General features: G+C 50.6%; 1 protein-coding gene across 18 annotated transcripts in view; it reads right to left on the minus strand.

Annotated features, from left to right (window-relative positions):
• Window positions 1-217: 217 nt before the first annotated feature.
• Window positions 218-22,549, minus strand: part of SUGP2 (SURP and G-patch domain containing 2) — a 45,524-nt gene continuing 23,192 nt past the window's right edge. For 6 of the 18 annotated variants that reach the window (XM_078361862.1, XM_008987542.5, XM_002761920.7 and 3 more), the window contains exons 5-11: window positions 18,845-19,332; window positions 16,628-16,739; window positions 12,777-13,258; window positions 10,747-10,808; window positions 4,098-4,234; window positions 3,320-3,440; window positions 218-472 (exon numbers count right to left, since the gene is read on the minus strand). In XM_078361862.1, the coding sequence (XP_078217988.1) occupies window positions 3,320-3,440; window positions 4,098-4,234; window positions 10,747-10,808; window positions 12,777-13,258; window positions 16,628-16,739; window positions 18,845-19,332 (1,402 nt within the window). In that variant the 3' untranslated portion in view covers window positions 218-472. Of the gene's footprint in view, window positions 2,699-3,319; window positions 3,441-3,710; window positions 4,235-10,746; window positions 10,809-12,776; window positions 13,259-13,374; window positions 13,525-16,627; window positions 16,740-18,844; window positions 19,333-22,549 lie in introns of those variants that run through there. The other 12 variants (XM_078361855.1, XM_078361858.1, XM_078361853.1 and 9 more) reach the window with 4 other exon arrangements.

The raw sequence follows: 22,549 nt of genomic DNA on the forward strand, positions 1-22,549 counted from the left end.
CTTGGTCACTTCCTGCTCTGGAATCTTCAGGGCTTTCCTGGTGACAGTGACACAAGTCCCCAGGTGGGTGAGCCAGTCAGGGGGTGCTCAAGGGAGGAGCACCACGCCGCAGAGGGCATGTCCTGGGAGGCAGCTGTCGCCTGGTTCTACACTGCACTCCCATTTGTGTGCCCCTGGTGACGATTTTAAAAACACACCCATGGACACCCCAGCACACTGCATTTCCTCTACATTTATTGCAACGTCTAAATGATTAACAACATTCACAATTTCTTAGATCTTAAAAAACAAAAACAAAAAAAAAACTTCCATTTTGTAACATCACAAATGTCTTCTAGGCTTTATCAAGGACCAAAAACACTACAATTGTCTAAGTGATTTCCAGTGATGGAAACAAGCCAGACAGTGAGCACCCAGAGTGGCGAGAGAGCACTTCCGGATGCCTGTCGTCCTCTCGGGGGCGACCCTGGAACTAGAACGACAGAAAACACACTGTGATTCTGACACGGCTATGCTACCACACATCATATGCGACGCAAGGATCCTGCAGAGAGCAAGAGCAGCCTCGGTGAAGAGGGAGAGGCTGGGGACATGGAGGGCCAGTGGCATCTCCATCCCGGCCGGCCGGCAGCTGGCAGCACGCACCACGCTCTGCTGGCTCCTGACACCTTCACTGCCCCAACAGTGGATACGCTGAGTCCACAGGAGAGGCACCCCCTGAGAGTGTAGGGACTGTCTAAGCCCAAGGAGGCATCCCCTTGGACCCTTGCCAAGGGCTCACGGAACCATCTCAGCTCAAACTTTGAAGGAGCAGCAGGCGGCGGTGCTCAGAGCCCACACACCACAGATTCCTAAAGCATTTAACTTTTCAGTAAAACGAAGTGGAGAAAGTGAAGAATGAACATGCCAGGACAAAGCACATGGAATGGTCAGAGCGATGCTGGAGAGAGCGTTCGATCCGCGCTGTGGGTGTGTGTGCCAATGAGCTGAGCCCCACTCGGAGCTCCATCCATTCACCTGACCCGCGGCCAACACGGAAGCTGTCGGAGGGGTCAGGAAAGAAAGGAGATGAACCCCTGTACCTGTGGTTCCCCAAGACCAGCTTTACTCCGGGCCCCCACAGGCTGGTTTGTTTGAGAGCTGGGTTACAAACCCAAGCCCCATCCTCCATGCTGGCACCTAAACTGCCATAAACATCTGCCAGTTGCCAAAGCTACAGAAGCAAGCAGAGCCCCCAGGGGTGGTGGCACTGCAAGGTGATGGGGACCAGGCAGACAAGGAGCTGTGACCATAGCCTAGGAGGTCTATGGCTTAAAGAAAGCCAGGATTTATTTTTTCTTTTTTTGAGATGGGGTTTCACTCCTGTTGTCCAGGCGTGCAATGGCATGATCTCAGCTCACTGCAACCTCTGCCTCCTGGGTTCAAGTGATTTTCCTGCCCCAGCCTTCTGAGTAGCTGAGATTACAGGTGCCCACCACCACGCCCGGCTAATTTTTTGTTTTAGTAGAGACGGGCTTTCACCATGTTGGCCAGGCTGATCTTGAACTCCTGACCTCAGGTGATCCACCTGCCCTGGCCACTCAAAGTGCTGGGATTACAGGCTTGCGCCACTGTGCCTGGCCAAAGCCAGGATTTTTTACAACCAACACAAGTGGCATTTCCCGCTCAATTCTGTGGCTGATGCCCTAGCCATTGCTGTGTTCCCTAATCCTGTGGTGTGAGGAGGATCCTAAGTTTTCCAGATTTTGCCTGTACTTAAAACTTCAATGCTGCTTTACGAGGAAGAATGAGTGGAGAATTGAGTAGTTACAGGCAGTGGAGTGCTGGAGAATCTGGAGTGGCAGCGATCACACGCCTGGAAATGGAGCAGCTGCAGAGCCCACCCCAGGAGGAGCCTGCCTCTCCTTACAAAGGCTGTAATAAGACAGCACTTGATGCAGCCACACCTGCGAAAAGTGCAAAGTCTCGGAGGGCTTACAACCCCACCCCTTGGTAACTGTGGTTTGCTTACACTGTGGATTCTAAAAAGACGCCGTCAATCTGGGGCCAGTTTCCTCAGTTTAACGATTACTTCCCACCCGAGATAGCTATTCTACACTGTTGCTAAAATTTCATTACGTCTCTCAAGATGCATCTAAGAGAAGAGATGCCATGAATAACACATTCATCAAATCAAGTATGGCAACCGTTCAGAGAGCTTCAGAGCTTTGGTACCCGAGTGCAGACTTGGTAATTACCGATTTGTCTCCCCCGTATAAATTCTGGAGAATAATGAGAAAACACCATCTGTGATCGTTTCCACATCACGTTTGCTAACAGAGCACTTCTGGAGAGCAACGGCCCGTCCGACTGGAAAACCAGCCAGAGCAGCTGGTTCCTCAGCACTCACAGGCTGAGGTGCCTTTCAGGGGCAGCACCACCTTCTGAAGGGGAACCAAGACGGATTTGGAGGGGACTTGCTGCTAAAAGCATGTGGAGAGAGAGGAGAGGCAAAAGCACATTGAAAATGGTGCATGTTTTTTTTTCTTTGAGAGAAAGAAAAGCCAGCGAAACCTCCGCCCCAGAGACTGCAGAGACGTGTTGTCACGTACACACCAAACCGTCCTTGGGCACTGGCTCCAGGCCGATCCAGGGCAGGGATGCTGTTTTAAGGGCAATTGCTGCTTCAGGGCTTATCTTTCTCATCAGTGCTTTTGATCTATTCAGGAAGAGAATGGTTTGGTTCAAAACTGAGCTGGAAATTAGGTGAGAAGGGCAACTAAAAAAAAAAGAATAGAAAGATGAGGATATTTACAGGCCCGAGGCCCTGCAGAAGGAAAAGGATTTGAAGACCCTCACAAAGGGACAGAGCCAACTGCCATCCTCTGTGACAGCAGCTGTCACAGTCGCCCTTCCACTTGCACTTGCAAGACACTCTGGACTAGGAACAGTCTGTTTGCTGGTCATGTTATGTGGCAGGCGGCCGTCATCTGTGAGAGAAAACGTGAGCAAGAGAGGAGACAGGCATGGTCTGTGTCCATGTGCGCATCCACGGAGCCTCGCCCAGGGGCCTCAAGGGGCTCAGAGCTGGGAGGCCAGGCAGGCCATGTGCAGCTGCCCTTGGCCAGCGTGAGGTTTGCTCCTTCAGCAAACCTGGAAGGTAAGAATGGGGCATATCCGCATCCAGAGATCCTTTTGTTTCCCTCACAGAATTTTGTGATTTGTGTGTGTGTGTGGCATTTTTGGGGAAGCAGAGTACATCAGCTTTGTTGGGGAAGTCTGAATGCACACCAGCACGCCGGCGAGGGCGAGGGCCTTGGGCGCTGGCCCGAGCACGTACCTATTTGTTGGCCCGCTTGTGTCTGTACATCTGCATCATCCTCTGCCGGAACACGTCGAATGTGTCTTCTTTGTGCTCCTGCCCGTCAGCACCCAACCCTTCCCCTTCCGAGGGGGTTCCCCTAGGGAGTGAAAAAGAGAGTCAGTTGTGCACCTGAGTCCAGGGCCTGGCACACCAGGGACCGGGCATGGGCACAAATAGTCCATGAGATGCAGGTGTTTGGGACACACACTGAGACATCAAAGGGAAAATCAAGACACGACTCACAGTGGAAACAAGGAGTACTCACCCTGGAAGAAGAGCTGGCTTTTGAGGGGTGCCCAGAGGGCCCTGGTTAGCTCGGAATGCCTTACCCAGCAGGGGCTAAGCTCGGTATTAAATGAAATGCCTGCTGGATGTTACGATCGGCTTTAATAAACTTTGGGCCTGTGTTTGGGACCCTGGCTCACCCACCTATGGGTTCCCGGGAAAGGGAAAGTGATTCCAGGCTGAAACTACACAGAAATACCACTTAGCTTTGATGACGATAACAAATGTGGTCAAAATGACCAGGGCTAACAAGCTGGTTAAAAAGTCTACACCAGGGCAGAAAGGAGCCCTGTAAACACCTGCATATGTAAATGATCAGCTTCTCATCTGAAGATGCCTTTGGTTTAAAAAACAAAAACCAACTGCCAGCTTTAAGCCACCTTGGACATGAGGGGAGCCAAGAATCAGGCTGCAGGTCAAAGGACTGAGGCCCGCCCCCGCCCGCCCAGGCTGGCTGCCTGCTGCATACACGCTGACAGGCTCCCGGATGCCCTTTCCAAGGGAGCCCAGGCCATGGCCCTCCTTCCAGCCCATCTTCTGCAGCATCTGGAAGCCCAGGTTCTTATCGGTGAGCTTCTGCTGGGCGAAGTCCAAGTCCTTGGGTTTCTGAGGAGAGAGAAGAGCCCAGGCATGTGGGCCACAGGGAAGTGCCTGGATTAAGGGAAACCCCCCCACCCCCAAATGCCCTCCTGACTCCCCAGATGCTCAGGCTCAAGCTCCAGTCCCTTTCCCAGTTCTCTGCAACATCCCTGGGTGGGATGTGACTTCTAAGTCAGAGGTCACTGACCTGAGGTCAGTCCTGCCTCTCGGCCACCACTATAACCCCAGTTCCAAGACTGTGAGGAAAACTGGGTAAGGGAATGGCAGGTCCCGGGGTCAAGAAGTCAGTAGGAAGGACCTCAGCAGAGCCCTGGATAAAGAAGGGTGGGGGATACCAGGGCACAGGCCTGAAGGCAGGATAGGGGCCAGGCTGTGGGTGAGAACTGGCTGGCAGAGCCCTCCCAAACACCCCTCCCCGAGTGCTTCATTCAGTCCCTGGCTACCTTCCTTGTCTTTCTGTCCTAGGGAGTGGGTTCTTCCTGGACACTGGGGTCTATGTCTAGCTCACAGCAGATCTCACTGAGAGCTGGTACAGATGTGATGGGTCCTGCAGGTAGTGAAGTGCACTAGATGGAGCTCTGGGGACAGAAAGGGCTTGGGACCTCCGGAGGAGGAGCCTGTAGGGTTCTAGCAGAAGGAATTGCTATTCATGAATGTGTGTCAAGGTCGGGGGTGGGGGGTGGGGTATGTGTGTTGTTTTTGTTTTTTAAATATAATCTTGTTATGTTGCCCAGGCTGGTCTCAAATTCCTGGCTTTAAGTGATCCTCCCACCTCAGCCTCCCCATCAGCTAGAACTACAGATATGTGCCACTCCACCCAGCTTTTGATTTTTCTTTTTTTTTTTTTTGAGATGGAGTCTCACTCTGTCACCCAGGCTGGAGTGCAATGGCGCTATCTCAGCTTACTGCAACCTCTGCCTCCTGGATTCAAGCAATTCTCCTGCCTCAGGCCTCCTGAGTAGCTGGGATTACAGGCGCCCACTACCATGTCTGGCTAATTTTTGTATTTTTAGTAAAGACGGGGTTTTACCATGTTGGTCAGGCTGGTCTTGAACTCCTGACCTCGTGATCCGTCTGCCTCAGCCTTCCAAAATACTGGGATTACAGGCATTAGCCACCGCGCCTGGAGTTTTTTTTTTTTTAAGATAGAGTCTCGCTCTGTTGCCCAGGCTGGAGTGCAGTGGTACAATCTTGGCTCACTGTAACCTCCATCTCCTGGGTTCAAGCGATTCTTCTGCCTCAGCCTCCCGGGTAGCTGGGATTACAGGCATGCGCCACCTGGCTAATTTTTGTATTTTTAGCCAGAGGGAGGGAGGGAGGGAAGAGGGAGCAACTGCTCCCATGAGCAAGTCCTGGGGCCCTGGAGCTCCTGGGGCCTCAGTGTTCTCACGTTAGAAAGGGACAAAACAACATGGAGAGATGCTGAGAGCTTGACATTCAGCAAGATGTAAGGGGTCAGAAACTGATACCCCAAAATATGGCACTTTACTATGTTGGCCAGGCTGGTCCTGAACTCTTGACCTTGGCTGATCTGCCCATCTCAGCCTCCCAAAGTGCTGTGATTACAAGCATGAGCCACTGAGCCTGGCTGATCTGCCCATCTCAGCCTCCCAAAGTGCTGTGATTACAAGCATGAGCCACTGCGCCTGGCTGATGTATTTCTTTACAGCATTTACTGAACTACCTGGGGAGGCTGCGAGGGCTCATGTGCTCTTGAGAGGAAGGGAGAAAGGTGCTGAAGATCAAGGTGGCTGGTGCTGGGGGTCTGAGCAGGGGACAGGTGGGAGAGGCTGGGAGAGGATTAGATGACCCTGGGCATGGGAAGCAGGGGAAGGGCGTGCTGAGTGCTGTGAGCTCAGGTCCTTGGGCAGCCAGCCCTCCTTGGCTTAGTGACCTGCCCCATTATGTCATACAGGCCTCATGAGGTGCAATTCAACCAAAAGACAAATCTCCCTCTTGCCATCTGCACTGAGGTGCCCAGGAATCAGCTTCCCTAACTTCAGGGGTACATGGAGGAGGCACTCCAGAGACAAAGGAGCTTGGAGACACGGCAGAAAAGGCTGAGCCTGGGGGAGCCAGGGGCTGGGAGAGGAAAGGGAGAAGGGAGAGTGCAGGGCCTCAGTGTTCTCACCCTAGAAAGGGACAAAACAGGTTGACAAAATTCTCAACCCGGAAAGGTGCTGAGAGCTTGACATGCAGCAAGATGTAGGGGGTCAGAAACTGATACCCCGAAATATGTCACTTTGACATGTGGGACTAAAGCCGCAGCCTCAGGGTCCTTCTGACCTTCTTCCTGTCTCCGTCCCTTCCAGAGCACAGGAGGAAGCTGTTCTCTTGCAGTTCCCTATCTACCTAGGAACTGGACCTGCCAAAGAGAACGCAAGGGCCTTGGATCCCTTCTCTAATATGTCATTAACCAGAGGTGAAAACTCGTATCACACAGGAAGAGATGGAACATTAACCACCACACCCGGAGCCCAGACCACTGGCTGTTCTCTAGTTCCAATTCAATTCTCAATGAGAATCATTCACAAGATGATGCCTGCCTCCATTCATTTCTCCCAAAATCATCTGCTTCCCCTCTACAGTCACCTACTGCCTCCCAACTGCCCTCTCCCCTATGAGGAGATATTTCAGCTTCAACCACCTGGCCCTTCTTTGAGTTTTCATCATGTTTTATATGGCTCCTGTGCTTATGCACATGAATAAATATGTATAACTTTTTTTTTTGAGACAGGGTCTTGCTCTGTCACCCAGGCTGGAGTGCGGTGGCTCCATCATGGCTCACTGCAGTCTTGAACTCCCGGGCTCAAATGATCCTCCTGCCTCTGCCTTCCGAAGTCCCAGGATTACAGGTGTGAGCCACCACACCTGGACTGTATACCTTTTTTATCCTGTTAATGTGCCTACTGTCAATTCTTTTCAACAAGCTTAGACTTGGACCTTCGGAGGGGGAGGGAAATTCCCTTTGTTCTCTTCAGAGGCACCTCTGGAGATATTATATAAAGTAGCTGTGTGTATGTATGCATGTGTGTGTGTGCATATGCCTGCACGTGAGTGTATCTTGTGTGTGTGAGCGTGAGTTACTGGATGCAGGCGGCCCCTCCCTACTGGCACAAGGTGGTCTTGGTGAGGCCGTGTGGGCAGAAGTTTCTCTGCAGGGCATTTGAGGAGAGGCGTAAAGGAAGGAGCTATGCTATGGGCTGGGGCAGGAAGAGGAGCAAAAGCAGTACAGAGACACCTCTGCAAGCAGGACCTGCTACACTGCCCCCCCCCAACCCCCCGCCATGAGAAAGAGGCCTGGAGAAGAGGAGACAGAACCCACTGGCTGAGATGAGAAACAGGGCATCTGTCCGGCCCTCCTGGGAGCTGTGCACAGCCTGGGTCCTGGATGAAGGGTGGGGAAGGCAGGGGAAAGGCTGGTCATGGCGGGGCATGGGGTCCCCAAATGGGAGGTCTGCACTCCTTTCCCTTTCAGGAAGGCTGCTTGGAGGTGCAGCGGGAGGAATAGAGGTTGGCTCAGCCTGGAAGTTTCTTCGAGAATGTTCAAATCTGTGTTTAACAATCACAATGTGGGTTTCCTGGACAGCTGGAGGAAAGCCGAGCCCTGTGGGCGAGGCAGAGGTGTGCAGAGGAGAGGTGCAGCCACCACAGCCTCCCTTCCACCGGCAGGAAGGACAGGCACAGAGCCCCAAGGAGACAGCAGCATGTGCAAGACACCCGCTAGAACCGCCTTAAGTTTAATCCTCACCGTACCTCCTACCTGCTGGGTAGGTGTGGCCATCCCATTTTACAGACAAACCCGTAGGGGTTACATGCCAAGGTTACAAAACTTCTTGGTGGCAGGGCTGAGCTAGAGTACAGCTGTGCCTGACGTCAAGGCCCTGCTGTGCCCTCACTTAGCCGTGCCCTCATCCAGGCCACACAAAGGGGCACCAGATGCCAGCTCAGCCTAAAACTTGGCACATCAGTCAGGACCATGAGCTCTGGACTCCGGAAGGTCCCTCCTTCCTGCCATAATCAGGGTCAGACTGACCTAGAGCATTCAGAAGGGGTCTGAAGCACTATGGCACTGCCTGACACCAGCAGTGACCTCGCCTGGCTCCCCGCCATCCTCCCTGACCACAAAGGATCGGTGAAGTCTCTCGACGTGTGTCCCAGGCGACCTTGCCTGCCCCCAGCACTGTGTCCCCCCAGCCCCCTGGAGTGTACCTGCCCCACTCCTATAACCTGCCTCTAGGTGAGTGAATGGCAGTTCTGTCCCTCTACTGGCTAAGCTGACTACCCTGGGTCACCTGGACTCCTGGCTTTTGCACACCCAGTCCACAAGCAGGTGTCACCCACTCCACCTTCACCCATTCTTGTTGCTCCTCATGCCCTGGTCCAACTATCTTAAGTTTGAGCCTCCTCCTGGTCCCCGCCCACAGGCTGCTCTCCACCCTAGTGGCCATGTCCACCACAGGTCCCAGAGGGACCTTCCCTTTCTTGAGAAAGGGCCACAGCATTAACATCTGTTGAGGTCCTGTGTGACCCTTGATTCCACTCCTGCCACAAGGCCTCTTGCTGCCCCAGCCCTTGGCTGAGGCACTGCCCTTCCCAGATGTCTGTATTGTTTCTCCTCAGCTCCTCCAGACCTATGCCAACAACACCTGCCAGAGAGACCTCCCTTGGCTTTCCCATTTCAGTGGCATCCGCTCGATGCCACCTTATGCTCCCTCTCTGTGACCTGCTTCTCTTTGCCCACAGCACCCCCAGGACTGCCTCGTCCATTTCTTTCACTGTTGGCCCTGCTCGCTGCTGCCTCCAGGTGGACAGTCAGGGCCTGGAACATAGGATGGCCTGACAGCATACACCACGCTCTGCTTACTAGCAGATTAGCGCACTCTTCGTACTTCCAGTCTACTGAGCTTGAACTTTTTTTTTCGAGATGAAGTTTCACTCTTTCACTCAGGTTGGAGTGTAGTGCGATCTCTGCTACCTGGGTTCAAGTGATTCTCCTGCCTCAGCCTCCAGAGTAGCTGGGATTATAGGCACATGCCACCATGCCTGGCTATTTACGTATTTTTAGTAGAGATAGGGTTTTCCCATGTTGTCCAGGCTGGTCCCAAACTCTTGACCTCAGGTGATCCACCCACCTTGGCCTCCCCAAGTGCTAGGATTACAGGCATGAGCCTTCATGCCTGTAATTTTTTGTTTTATTTTTTAAGGAGACCAGGAGGAAACATAGGTCTCACTATGTTGCCCAGGCTGGCCTCAAACTCCTGGGCTCAAGTGATCCCCTGTCTTGGTCTCCCAAAGCACTGGGATTATAGGCATGAATTAGTGTGCCTGGACAACTTGAACCATTTTTTTTTTTTTTTTTGAGACAGCGTCTCACTCTGTCGCCCAAGCTGGGGTGCAGTGGTCCAATCAGTTCACTGCAGCCTCAATCTCTCAGGCCCAAGTGATCCTCCCACCTCAGCCTCCAGAGTAGTTGGGACTACAGGCATGTGCCACCATGCCAAACTGATTTTTGTATTTTTCTTTTGAGACGGAGTTTCGCTGTTGTTACCCAGGCTGGAGTGCAATGGCATGATCTCGGCTCACCGCAACCTCCGCCTTCTGGGTTCAAGCAATTCTCCTGCCTCAACCTCCCGAGTAGCTGGGACTACAGGCGCGCACCACCATGCCCAGCTTATTTTTGTATTTTTAGTAGAAACGGGGTTTCACCTTGTTGACCAGGATGGTCTCGATCTCTTGACCTCGTGATCCACCTGCCTCGGCCTCCCAATGTTTTTTTTTTTTTTTTTTTTGCAGAGACAGGGTTTTGCCTCTTGCCCAAGCTGGTCTTAAACTCTCAGGCTCAAGCAATCTGCCCGCTTCGGCCTCCCAAACTGCTGGGATCACAGGTGCAAGCCACCCAGTCAGCCTTAGCTTGAACTTCTTAAGGGCCAAGACATTATCTCATTTATCTCTCAAATCCCATTGCATCCATTACAGGGATTTCACCTATCATTACACAGGTGAATCACTAGTCTATGCTTTGGACAAAGGCAAAACAGTTGTTAAAAGTCCTCCCAAGGCCAGGTGTGGTGGCTCATGCCTATAATCCCAGCGCTTTGTGAGGCTGAGGTGGGCAGATCACGAGGTCAGGAGATGGGGACCATCCTGGCTAACGTGTAAAACCCTGTCTCTACTAAAAATACAGCAAAATTAGCCGGGTGTGGCGGCATGCTTTTGTAGTCCCAGCTCCTTGGGAGGCTGAGGCAGGAGAACTGCTTGAACCCAGGAGGGGGAGGTTGCAGTAAGCCAAGATCACGCTACTGCACTCCAACCTGGGTGACAGAGAGAGACTCTGTCTCAAAAAAAAAAAAAAAAAAAAAAAAAAAGTCCTCCCAAGAGAAAAAAGTCTCTGTGTGTTTTACATATTAATACCTCAGTTTGAACGTAGCTTAATCACAAACTGCAGCATCCTTTAGTACTCCAACAAATTCTAACCAACTACACTTTGAGTGAGGACTACAAATGATTAAGCTCACCTTCTTTTTGGACATGGGACGACCCCGAGGCCTGTCATAGGCAATTCGAACTGGTTCATGGACTAGAAGACAAAAGGAAGAGACACACACACATCCACCTGCTTTCCCTAAATTACTTAGGGACTGAAGGTCTTGCAGTCTATTTTGGCTGACAGTTCTCTGACGACAGAAGATGTCTTAGGCCCTGCATGGCAGCTGCTGAGCTCCAGCTTCTCTCAGAAATGAACATGTATGACCCCCAGAGTGAGCAGAGGCAGGACACGCCTGGGGTAGGCAGCTTGGGCCATAGTGAAGGGCTCACTGAGGGGTGCCTCACTTTGGGAAAGTCTATTCAAACCTAAGAGTCCCCACATTTATAACAAAGGATCCAATACATGGGTTATTTTCCATGACTACAGAAAGATATTTTGCTTCAACAAATAAACAATTTGTGATGCTAAGCCCTCCTAGTTTATCTGTAGCTAATCCTGGTAAAGAATTAAATCCTAAAACTTTCTAGTAAAAAACATCCCTGCTTCTCATATAGAGGACCAAATCAAATCATTTTAGTTTTTATGAAAGGGAGATTAGCAAGTCTGGTTTTTATCTCATCAACTACCCAAAGAACTGAGAGCTTCTAAAACAGAAATAAAGAACTCCACTTTCCCCCAAGAAGAACATACATAACAAGCACTCTGATACATTACCTACCATCCATGACAAGTTTAGTTTTTTACTTCATTTTATCTTTTTTTTTTTTTAAAGATAGGGTTTCACCATGTTGGCCAGGCTGGTCTTGAACTCCTGACCTCAAGTGATCCGCCCACCTCAGCCTCCCAAAGTGCTAGGATTACAGGCCGGCCATTTTATGTTTTTATATTAATTTTTTTTTTCCTTGTAAAGACCAGGTCTGGTCATCTTGCCCAGGCAAGCTCGAACACCTGAGCTCAAGCGATCCTCCTGCCTCAGCTTCCCAAAGCTGCCCAGCCCCTGAGAAGTTTTTAAGGATGGTAAGGATTATAGTAGAATGGTTAGCATTTCACTGCAATACCAAGGTTTTCAAACACAAAACGTGAGGACTGTTCCAAAGCAGGAAAAACCGTAAGGCCACTGTCGCCTGTAAATGTGACTGTTTGAATGATGCAGAACACACAGTTGACTGCCTAACACAGTCCCACAATAGGGCACCATTCACTACAACTTCACACACAGGTTTTGCAGCAGCAGCAGTTACTTGTGAGAAGCACGGCCCAGGCCTGACTATGGGTGGGCAGATAGCTTAGAGGGCATGGGGGAGGGGAGGGACAGGAGTCACCTTGGCCCATCAAATGGCCACATGTGATGCAATTCCATGTACTGACATCTTAGGAAAGGCAGAACACCTGGGGCTGGGAAAACAGTCAGTGGTTCGGGGGCTGGTGGGGCAGGGGACTGCAATGGGACAAGAGACCCTTTCTGGGAACAGGCTCCAGCTCTGCTGTACTGGTGGGTTCTCGCCTCTGCAAAGTCAACAAAACTCAAATGGTCCACTTAACAAGGGTGCATTTCACTGCTGGTAAATTACACCTCAAGAACCTGGAACCTCCCCACAGGAGAGCAGGAGATGGCCTCCCACAGCCAAGGCAGCTCCTACTGACCACTGCCTGGGACCAGCCTTGCTGTGTCCTAATCTCACTGTCATGACATGAAGCAGGTTATCAGCACCCTGGGCCTTCCAGGGGCTCAGAAGGCCCCCTCAGCAGACAAGGTCAAGGGCAGGAAAACAGCTGAAATGACCCAGATCCATCCCCTCTACCATCAGGGATGCCCTGATCTGAATCCAATCAGGGAAATGCCCAGCAGCACAGAGAGTGCCAGAGCCACAGGGTAGCCAGGAAACATCTCCTTAGAGCAATGCCTTCAGACCACCGGGAAACAGGAGTCTCGGTTCACATTTTGGAGTGGTGCACAAAATTCTTTTGGATTAAAATGTTTCCACCTGTCTCTAACTCTCACAGCCCACCAACCAAGAACTGTGCTGGAGGCAGCTGTGCCAACAGGCGGGCACTCACCTTTTGGCTCCTGGATGAGACACACTCTCTTGGGAGCTGGAATCATGCCAACCTTCAATGACTTGCTGCTGATCCTCTTCCGGGGGAAGCAGGTACCTGCGGAGGCCTGTGACAGGGCAGGTGCTCCAGCCAGGTCCTCCTCGGCAGCCTCACTGGGAAGGCCGTCAGCAGGGGTGCTGCCCCCAGACTTGCCCGTCCCTCCAGAAGCAGGGGCCTCCTCTCCACCATCCTCATCGTCGTCCTCCTCCTCCTCCTCAGGCATTACCTCTAGGCTCTCCAGCTCAGCCCCCCGAGGAGGGGGCTCACCTTCAAACTCTCCTTCCCCTTCCATGAGGTCCATCGGGCTCTCCTGAGAACCCGTGGTGTCAGGGCCACCGGTGTGCAGGTTGTGTGGAGATGACGTGAAACAAATTGACGGACATAGTTCAAACACTTTCTTTCGATAGAATTTGAAAGCAGAACTATTTTGGTCATGTAGAAACCTGGGGCACAGAGGAAATACACTGGGTAACCAGACGGAATTGCTCAACATTTTTATTTGCTGAAACTGCTGGGATTGATCCAAGGAAGGTGGAGGTGGGACAAGGGAAAGAATCACCTGACTTCCTTCTGTGCAGCTACGGCTTGATGGTACAGTCTCTCAATAATAGAAAATTTGAGGAGTACTAGAAACTTAATAAGGAACCAGAATTCGAGAGGCCTCACTGCTGTCCAGGGCAAGAAGGCGGACGAACAAGGTATGCAGGGCCTGGGAAAATGTTGGAACAGAGATCTGGCCTGAGCCCCACATCACCCTTTCTGGTTACTTTACTGGCCTCTCTTGGCCTCCAAGTACCCATTTTGACTCTGGTTATTCCTAGGTATGAGAAGCATGGAGAGAGGCCAGGAGAGGCCTGCATAGTTACTGTCGGAACATGTGCACATGGAGCTGTGAGCAGCCCCCGGAGGAGGGCTCATCACCTGTAGCACTTTCTACACAGGGTCCTGTAGTCCAGCTACATGGGCGTGGAGATGAGGCCTCTCTATGCCTCAGGGGTCTGGTGGCCACCTCGTCTGGTAAACACACCTATGGAGCTGTGGCTGGTATGAGAAACTTAAAACAGTCCTGAAGGCACCAAAGGAAAAATGGCTCTTGTAAGGCAATTCATCAAGAGGCAGAGGTTGAGGTGAGCCGAGATTGTGCCATTGCACTCTAGCCTGGGTAACAAGAGCGAAACGCAGTCTCAAAATAGAAGAAAAAAAAAAAAAAGACAGACTAGAAAACCAGGATTCGATTAAGGTGGCTTCTCAAACTACTTCGAAAAAGGGGTGGTCTTTCAAAGAATGGTATTGGAACAGTGGGACAGCTTTATAATTATTTTTTATTATATATTTTTAGGGAGAGGGTCTCACTCTGTCATCCAGGTTAGAGTGCAGTGGTGTGATCACAGCTTACTGCAGCCTCAAACTCCAGGGCTCAAGAAATCTTCCTACCTCAGCTACCCACGTAGCTGTGACCACAGGCAAACGCCACTATAATGCGCACACACGTGCGTGCGCACACACACACACACACACACACACACTGGTAAATATCAGCAGAAACAAATGAATCTGGGCCAGACATGGTGGCTCATGCCTATAATTCTCAGCACACTTCGGGAGGCCAAGGCAGGCGAATCACCTGAGGTCAGGAGTTCAAGACTAGCCTGGCCAACATGGCAAAACCCCATCTCTAGTAAAAATACAAAAATTAGTAGGGCGACACCTGTAATCCCAGCTACTTGCGAGTCTGAGGCAGGAGATTTGCTTGAACCCGAGAGATGGAGGTTGCAGTGAGCCGAGATCACACCACTTCACTCCAGGCTGCGCCACAGAGTAAAATTCCATCTCAAAAATAAATAAATAAAATAAATTTGATTGTAAGACAACTTATAACCACACCCACAAAATGAATTAACTCATTGAACTTGAGCACATCAGAAGAAAAATTTTTCCTTTTTTTGGTTTTTTTTTTTTTCACTCTCCCCAAGGCTGGAGTGCAGTGGCGCAATCTGGCTCACTGCAACCTCTGCCTCTCAGGTTCAAGCAATTGTCTGCCTCAGCCTCTGAGTAGCTGGATTATAGGTGGCCATCACCACACCTGGCTAATTTTTGTATGTTTTAGTAGAGATGGGGTTTCACCATCTTGGCCAGGCTGGTCTTAAACTCCTGACCTTGTGATCCGCCCGCTTCAGCCTCCCAAAGTGCTGGGATTACAGGTACGAGCCATCACGCCCAGCCAGAAGTAAAATTTTTCTAAAGGCGAAAGAAAGACAAAGTCATCTTGGCTCATTTACAAGCTTGGCTGGACAGCGTCCACCACCCTGCCAAATATCGTGGTCAGGATTCAGGGCTCTCCGTCTGGGGAAGGACAGGACAGAGCACTCTGAACACTGCTCAGAAATGGCTGTCCCAGATGGGGAGGTCCCAAAACCCAACAAGTACTAGAGCCCAAGTACCCAGGCTAATGCAAAGTTCTCCTATAAACTGTACTTTTCATTGACAAAAAAAAAAATAAATGAAAAAGATAAAAGGACTGGTGAGATGCCCCCAGCTGCCCTGCACTGAGCTGTCCCCCTTATCCAACCCTGCCAGGGTGAGATCACACACACAGCTCCCCAAGGCCACCCTGCCCAGGCCTCCGTAGGTGGTCAGTGTCCCACGAGGCAGGTGGTACCTCAGTGCAGGACTTAGTCATAAACCAAGGCTACAGAGGGGAGTAGGGCTCGGCTCATGCAGTCAGGTCCCAAACAAGTTGAAAGACTGTTCCATCACCACTGAATCCCATAAATGCTCTGAGAAATGCACGTTTTCAACTGTGTTTTTTACTGGACGAAGGAATGACTGTCTAGCAAGCTGGGACCAGCACCAGGAGTCAAAAGCCCCCTTAGTAGGGTTCTGGCTCAATAATGGGGAGATGGGTGCCTCCTACCCCTCTCTGGAGGGGAAGTGCCCCAGGGACAGGGCTGGCTCCCAGCCCAGGTTTTCTTGCCTATAGGGTGTGTGCTTTTGAGCTGAGATCTACATGTCTGAGGAACAAAGGCAGAGGGCAAAGGCACCTGCTCCCAGCATGAGCACACATCATCCCTGTTTAGAAGTGGTGCTGTCCAGTGGTGGTAGTGCTCTCACCACTACATGCAGCGAGCAGCACATCTCACCTCTCCCCACTCCCCTGGCCAACTCCTATTTAGCCTTTGGATGCAGATTAAATGTCCCTCTGGGGAGGCTCTTCCTGATACAGCAGATGAAGGCAGGTCCCCTAGAACAGATTTTTTTTTTTTTTTTTTTTTGAGATGAATCCTCACTCTGTTGCCCAGGCTGGAGCACAGTGGCTCAATCTCAGCTCACTGAAACCTCTGCCTCCGAGGTTCAAGCAATTCTCATGCCTTAGCCTCCTGAGCAGCTGGGATTACAGGTGCCCACCACCATGCCTAGTTAATTTTTATATTTTTATTAGGGACAAGGTTTTACCATGTTTGGCCAGGCTGGTCTCGAACTCCTGACCTCAGGTGATCAGAACAGATCTTTCTCCCTCAGGCCCCTGGCTCAGCTGAAATGAAGTCGTGACTTACTCCTGGTATAACCCCCATGGCAGGAATGTGTCGGCCAGGCTGTGGGCTGGCTCTCAGCACGTGCTTGTGGGGTGAATACACTCAAATCTAAAGGGTGTGATGGGCAGTTGCAGTGGAGCATACCTGTGGTCCCAGCTACTCTGGAGGCTGAAACAAGAGGATCGCTTGAGCCCAGGAATTTGAATCCAGCCTGAGCAACATACTTAGACCTTGTCTCTTTGAAAAACAAGAGTGTGATGAGACCCAGGGGATACATACCACAGGTCAGGGTTATCGGTGCTGTTTTCTATGCTGAATTGTTCGATCTCTGGTCCCACCTGAGCAACAAATCTAGCCAGTTTCTCTGCAGTCTCCAATGTCTTCATGTCAACTACAAAACATAAAGCATCTGTCAGGCATCACTCCTGAGCCGCTGCTCCCCAAGAGAATACTGTAGGTCGCGGAGGCTGATTATAAAGATGGCCTGTGTGTCCCCTCCCTGTAGCCTCGTCCTTTGCCACATGCGGACTCCTTATCACCAAGAAGTAAACTCTGTGTATCTCCCCCCACCTTGAATCAGCACTGGTCCTGGGACTCGCACAGGCTGTAGAATGTGGTGGAAAAGCCAGTTGCCAGTTCCAAGCCTGGGCCTTGGAGGACTCAAGTATCTCCACTATCTCTCCTGGATCCCTGACCCCAACTGCCAGGTGAACAAACATGGGCTGGCTGCTGGGGGGATGACAGGCACATGCCCAGCCATACTATCATCTCAGCTGACAGCTGGGACACGTGCCGCTGACTGCAGACACATGCGCGGGCTAGCTCAGCAGATGGCCCAGCTACTGGCAGATTCACAATATGCCTCCTGTTTTTTGTTGTTGTTTATTTGAGACAGAGTCTTGCTCTGTCACCCAGGCTGGAGTGCAGTGGTGGGATCTCGGCTCACTGCAACTTCCACCTCCCAGATTCAAGCGATTTTCCTGCCTCAGTCTCCTGAGTAGCTGAAACTACAGGCATGTGCCACCACATCTGGTTACTTTTCTTTTTGTATTTTTAGGAGAGATGAGGTTTCATCATGTTGGCCAGGCTGGTTTTGAACTCCTGACTTGATCCACCCGCCTCAGCCTCCCAAAGTGCTGGAGTTACAGGCGTGAGCTACTATGCCTGGCCAATGCCTCCTGTTTTAAACCATAGTTTGGAATGACTCATGACACAGCAACACCTAGAGAATGCAGCAGTTAGCTGGGTGCGATGGCTCACACCTGTAATCCCAGCACTTTGGGAGGCCGAGATGGGTAGATCACAAGATCAGGAGATCGAGACCATCCTCAATATGGTGAAACCTCATCTCTACTAAAAATACAAAAATTAGCTGGGCATGGTGGTGTGTGCCTGTAATTCCAGCTACTTGGGAGGCTGAGGTAGGAGAATCGTTTGAACCAGGAAGTTGGAGGTTGCCGTGAGCCGAGATTGCACCACTGCACTCCAGCCTGGCAATAGAGCAAGACTCTGTCTCAAAAAAAAAAAGAAAAGGAAAAAAGAAATAAAACAGCTGGACATGGTGGTGGGTGCCTGTAATCCCAGCTACTTGGGAGGCTTAGGCAGGAGAATCACTTGAACCTGGAGACGGAGATTGCAGTGAGCTGAGATCATGCCACTGCTCTCCAGCCCAGGCAACAGTGGAGACTCTATTAAAAAAAAAAAAAAAAAAAAAAGATGGCCGGGCATAGTGGCTCATGCCTATAATCCAAGCCCTTCAGAGGGCAAGGCGGGCGGATCACCTGAGGTCGGGAGTTCAAGACCAGCCTGACCAAATATGGTGAAACCCCGTCTCAAAAAAAAATAATAAAATAAAATAAATAAATTTAAAAAAAAAAACAAACAAAAAAAAAAACAGAAAAAGAGAATGCAGCAGTTGTGGACATTTTTTGCCCTCTTCATACCCACTTAGGACTGAATAAGCACTGGCCAGAGAACAGGCCTGTGGTCCGGAGAGAAGGTAACAGCTAAGGTGACAAGAAACAAGGGGTGAAGTTAGTTGATTCAGAGGAAATGATGCAGGTCAGTGAACCCCAAGAACAGGAACAGTAGAGACCCGGGGGATGAGGAGGCAGAATGAGAGAGTAAGGCAGTCCTGAGGACTGTCATAGAACATGAGATCCCAAGCTCAGGCAATGCAGCACCCACGGCCCCAGCTACAGGACCCTGTCAGGGAGCACAGAGGCATGAGGCAGCAGTCGGGGACACAGAGGCATGGGGCAGCACCTCGTGCCAGCTCCGCTCTCAGAAGAGGAGGACAGGGCTGCAGGACTCACATGCAGCTCTCTCGAGAAAGCAAGAGAGAAAGTGCTGACACGTGCACCTGTCCTGGCCAGGTCCCTGGAGCTTTCGCCCACTGCCTGGCCCTGATTGCAGGCCCCCCAATTCTAGAGAGACCCTGGAGACAGGAGAGTTGGGACTGGGGCCCAGAGAAGGGGGACGGGAGTGAGCACCCACTGTCAGTAGATGGGCAGGGAGAAGAGGTCTGAGGTGCTGCAGAGATGTCCACTCCTGCTAGCTTGGGGGATGGGCCTGAGGCTTCTGCGCTGGAGTCCTGAGGAGAGGGTCTGGCTGGGTCTGGAGGGCAATCCTTGGCAGCATCATTTCTGTCTCGCAGGGATGGCTTTGCCTGCGAGAGGCCTGGAGCCTGCCGGCCATGGTGTTTCAGCCTGGTTCCTGAGGATAGGAGGGTCTGGGTCCCGGTGGTTGCTCTCCTCGCCTTCCAGCCCCGGAGACCTTGAGCATGGAGGAGCCCCCGCCGCTGCCATGGCAGCAGTTTCTTCTTGAGGTTGCGAACAGCCCGGGCATACAGCATGGCCCGCACCGCACACTCTGCCGAGGTCGGCTTCTGGTCGGCTCCTCGCAAGTTGTGGCTCATCCGCTGCATTTCTGCCAACTTCAGCTTGTAGTATTTATACTCCAGGCTATTTTCATCAGACAAAAACCTACATAACAAAACATAACAGAACATTTATGAAAACACCACCAGACCCCAAATTGTTGCTGCAAACACAAACCCTTTCTAAGTGGCCTGCTCCTCACTGTCTGCTGAGAGGCTCTGCCTGACTCTACTGAGGACACAGAAGCAGGCCCAAGACAGCTGCCCTGCTAAGAGTGTCCGCAGGGCAATTGGGAGTCTGAACCGAGTTCCTCCTTGATTTCTGGCAGTAGCCATGATGGAGCACACAGCTCATGTTGGCCTGGAAACACAAACCAGTCACCTCGGTGCAACGTACCCTGGCAGGTAGAACTGTCACCTTACAGATGGCCCAGTCAGGACAAGTGCTCGGTGAGTTTTTGACTGCAACAAGGGAAGTGAGATGTGACCCACAAGAGAACATTAACCAAGAGCCTGTATCCCAGGTGTGAAACCGTACGATCCAGTCATCATAAGAACAGGACAGAGAAGAGAAGGTTGAGCTACATGTACTAACATAGAAAAATATTCAGCTGAGCTCCACTTTGAGAAGCTGAGGCAGGAGGACTGCTTGAGCCAAGGAGTTCAAGGTCAGCCTGGGCAACAAGATGAGATCCCATCCCCACAAAATAAAAAAATTAGCCCAGGTAGTGGTGCATGCCTGTAGTCCCAGCTACTGGGGAGGCAGTGGTGGGAGGATCACTTGAGCCCAGGAAGCCAAGACTGTGGTGAGCTGTCTGCGCCATTGCACTCTAGTCTGGGCAACAGAGCAAGACCCTGTCTTAAAAAATAAAAATCCTAAACAAAAAAAAAGAAAAAAAAAAAATAAAAATCCTTCTACTTCTAGTGTCTACACTTTTTTCATTATTTTCCTTCTAGCTTCATGAGCTGAATGTTTTTTACTTCCACTTTTTTTTTAAGACAGGGTCTCACTCTGTTGCCCAAGCTGGAGTGCAGGGGCATGATTACAGCTCACTGCAGCCTCGACCTCCTGGGCTCAGGTGATCCTTCCACCTCAGCCTCCCCAGTAGCTGGGACTACAGGTGCGCACCACTATGCCTAGCTAATTTTGGTTGAGAGGACATTTTACCATGTTGCCTAGGCTGGTCTCCACTCTTTATTTCTGATAAATTCACCTGAAGTCACTCTTTTTCTCTTAAGTATTTTTATGGCCACATCTGGTATATAGTGTTCTTCTTGCCACTTCCTTCTAAATTGTTTCTAATTTCAGTTCTGATTACCCTTCACTCAAGTTATTCAGAAGCATGTTTTATTTTGGTTGTTGCTCATTTCTAGTTTGCTGTATTAGCATAATTTGGCCCATGTGAGTTTCCTGGGTGTGCTGTGATTTTCTTTGTGATTTCATATATAACAAACTTTTAAGTTGGGTGTGGTGGCTCATGCCTGTAATCCCAGCACTTTGGGAGGCTGAGGCAGGTGGGTCTCAAGACCAGCCTGGGCAACATGGGGAAACCCCGTCTCTTTTTTTTTCTTTTCTTTTCTTTTTTATTATTATAGTTACTTTGGATATGGAAACCCATCTCTTTAAAAATAAATAAATTAATAAACCATCCCACAAAAAACATAACAGACTTTTGTGAATGTTTGCTTTCAGTCTGTGTTAAAGAAGAATAAATACTGTTTAGTAAGTATGGCTGTATTTCAGGTGGCTTTCATATCGTTAGATATTAAGTAGTGACATATTAGTTATCAGATGAAGTTCCAGATTACCAGTGACAAGCCAACTGGAAGTGAGGTGGCCACATCGTTGGCAGCCCTGTGTGATGCGGCATGTCCCTAGCAGGCAGCTCCATACACAAGCTCCTGCTGACACTGTTAGCCAGCTACAGTCTGGCTGGACCTCAGACAACAGACTGAGGACTGGCTCCACTGCTGCCCTGACCCTCTGTTGGGCTGACGGCAGCATCTTGCAAGATCATGCCCTCACAAGCAAAAGTGCTCAATCAAGAGAACGCTAACCAACATGGGTGTTCTGGTTCTCCAGTCCAACACAGCCCTAGCAAGGCAACTCCGCATCCAGGGCAGAGCACGGAATCAGGGCCAGGTGACCTAACTGCCCCAGTCACTCATGGCTCTGATGGCTTTCCTTGTCCCTGGATGGTTCTGATGCCAAGGGCAGTCTGAGGGAGACACATCAGTCACAAATGCATCTCCCCAAGTTCCAGTGGAACATAACATCAAGAACAGAGAACACTCAAGCCAGTCTGCTGACTTCAAATCTCAGCATAGCCACTCCTTAGCTTGGAACCTTTCTGTGCCTCAGTTTCTCCATCTGTAAGACAGGGAGAACGATCAGCAGCAGCTACTTCATCATCCATCTGTGACGCCTGCATTACAAGTTTTTCGCCATAAGACAAGTGCTATAAAAACTGCCTAGCAGTCATTAACTGTGCAGCAAATATTAGGAGATTGTCTCTGTTTATGCTTGTTTCCTGTGTTACAAAATCTTCCACATCCTTATTTGAATTACATCATCTACCTGTCTCAGAGAAACATTCACGTCTCCTACCACGGTTTTGGATTCGACCAATTCCTCTTATCGTGGTTTTGAACTTAAAGGATTTTGCTTTTGAGATGAAGTTGCGCTCTTGTTGCCCAGGCCAGAGTGCAACGGCACAATCTTGGCTCACTGCAATCTCCGCCTCCCGGGTTCAAGTGATTCTCCAGCCTCAGCCTCTGAAGTAGCTGGGATTACAAGCACCTGCCACCACACCCAGCTAATTTTTGTATTTTTAGTAGAGATGGGGTTTTGCCACATTGGCCAGGATGGTCTTGAACTCCTGATCTCAGGTGATCTACCCACCTCAGCTTCCCAGTGTTGGGATTACAGGCATGAGCCACCATGCCCAGCCCTGGACATAAATGCTTTCTCTTTTTTTTTTTTTTGAAACGAAGTTTCGACCTGTCACTCAGGCTGGAGTGCAATGGCACGATCTCGGCTCACTGCAACCTCTGTCTCCTGGGTTCAAGTGATTCTCCTGCTTCAGCCTCCTGAGTAGCTGGGATTAAAGATGTGAGCCACTGTGCCCGGCCTGGACTTAAATGATTTCTAAGGGTTGCTTATTTACAAAGCTCAAAGCTATGTAGTGCAGGCACCAAGATTCACAGTCTGCATGTTCATGGTGACTTTCGCTTTTATTACGAACTTCTTTTGCTTTTTTTTTTTTTTTTTTTGAGACCGAGTTTCGCTCTTATTACCCAGGCTGGAGTGCAATGGCGCGATC

This window comes from Callithrix jacchus, chromosome 22 (assembly GCF_049354715.1).
Source record: "Callithrix jacchus isolate 240 chromosome 22, calJac240_pri, whole genome shotgun sequence".
Taxonomy (NCBI): domain Eukaryota; kingdom Metazoa; phylum Chordata; class Mammalia; order Primates; family Cebidae; genus Callithrix; species Callithrix jacchus.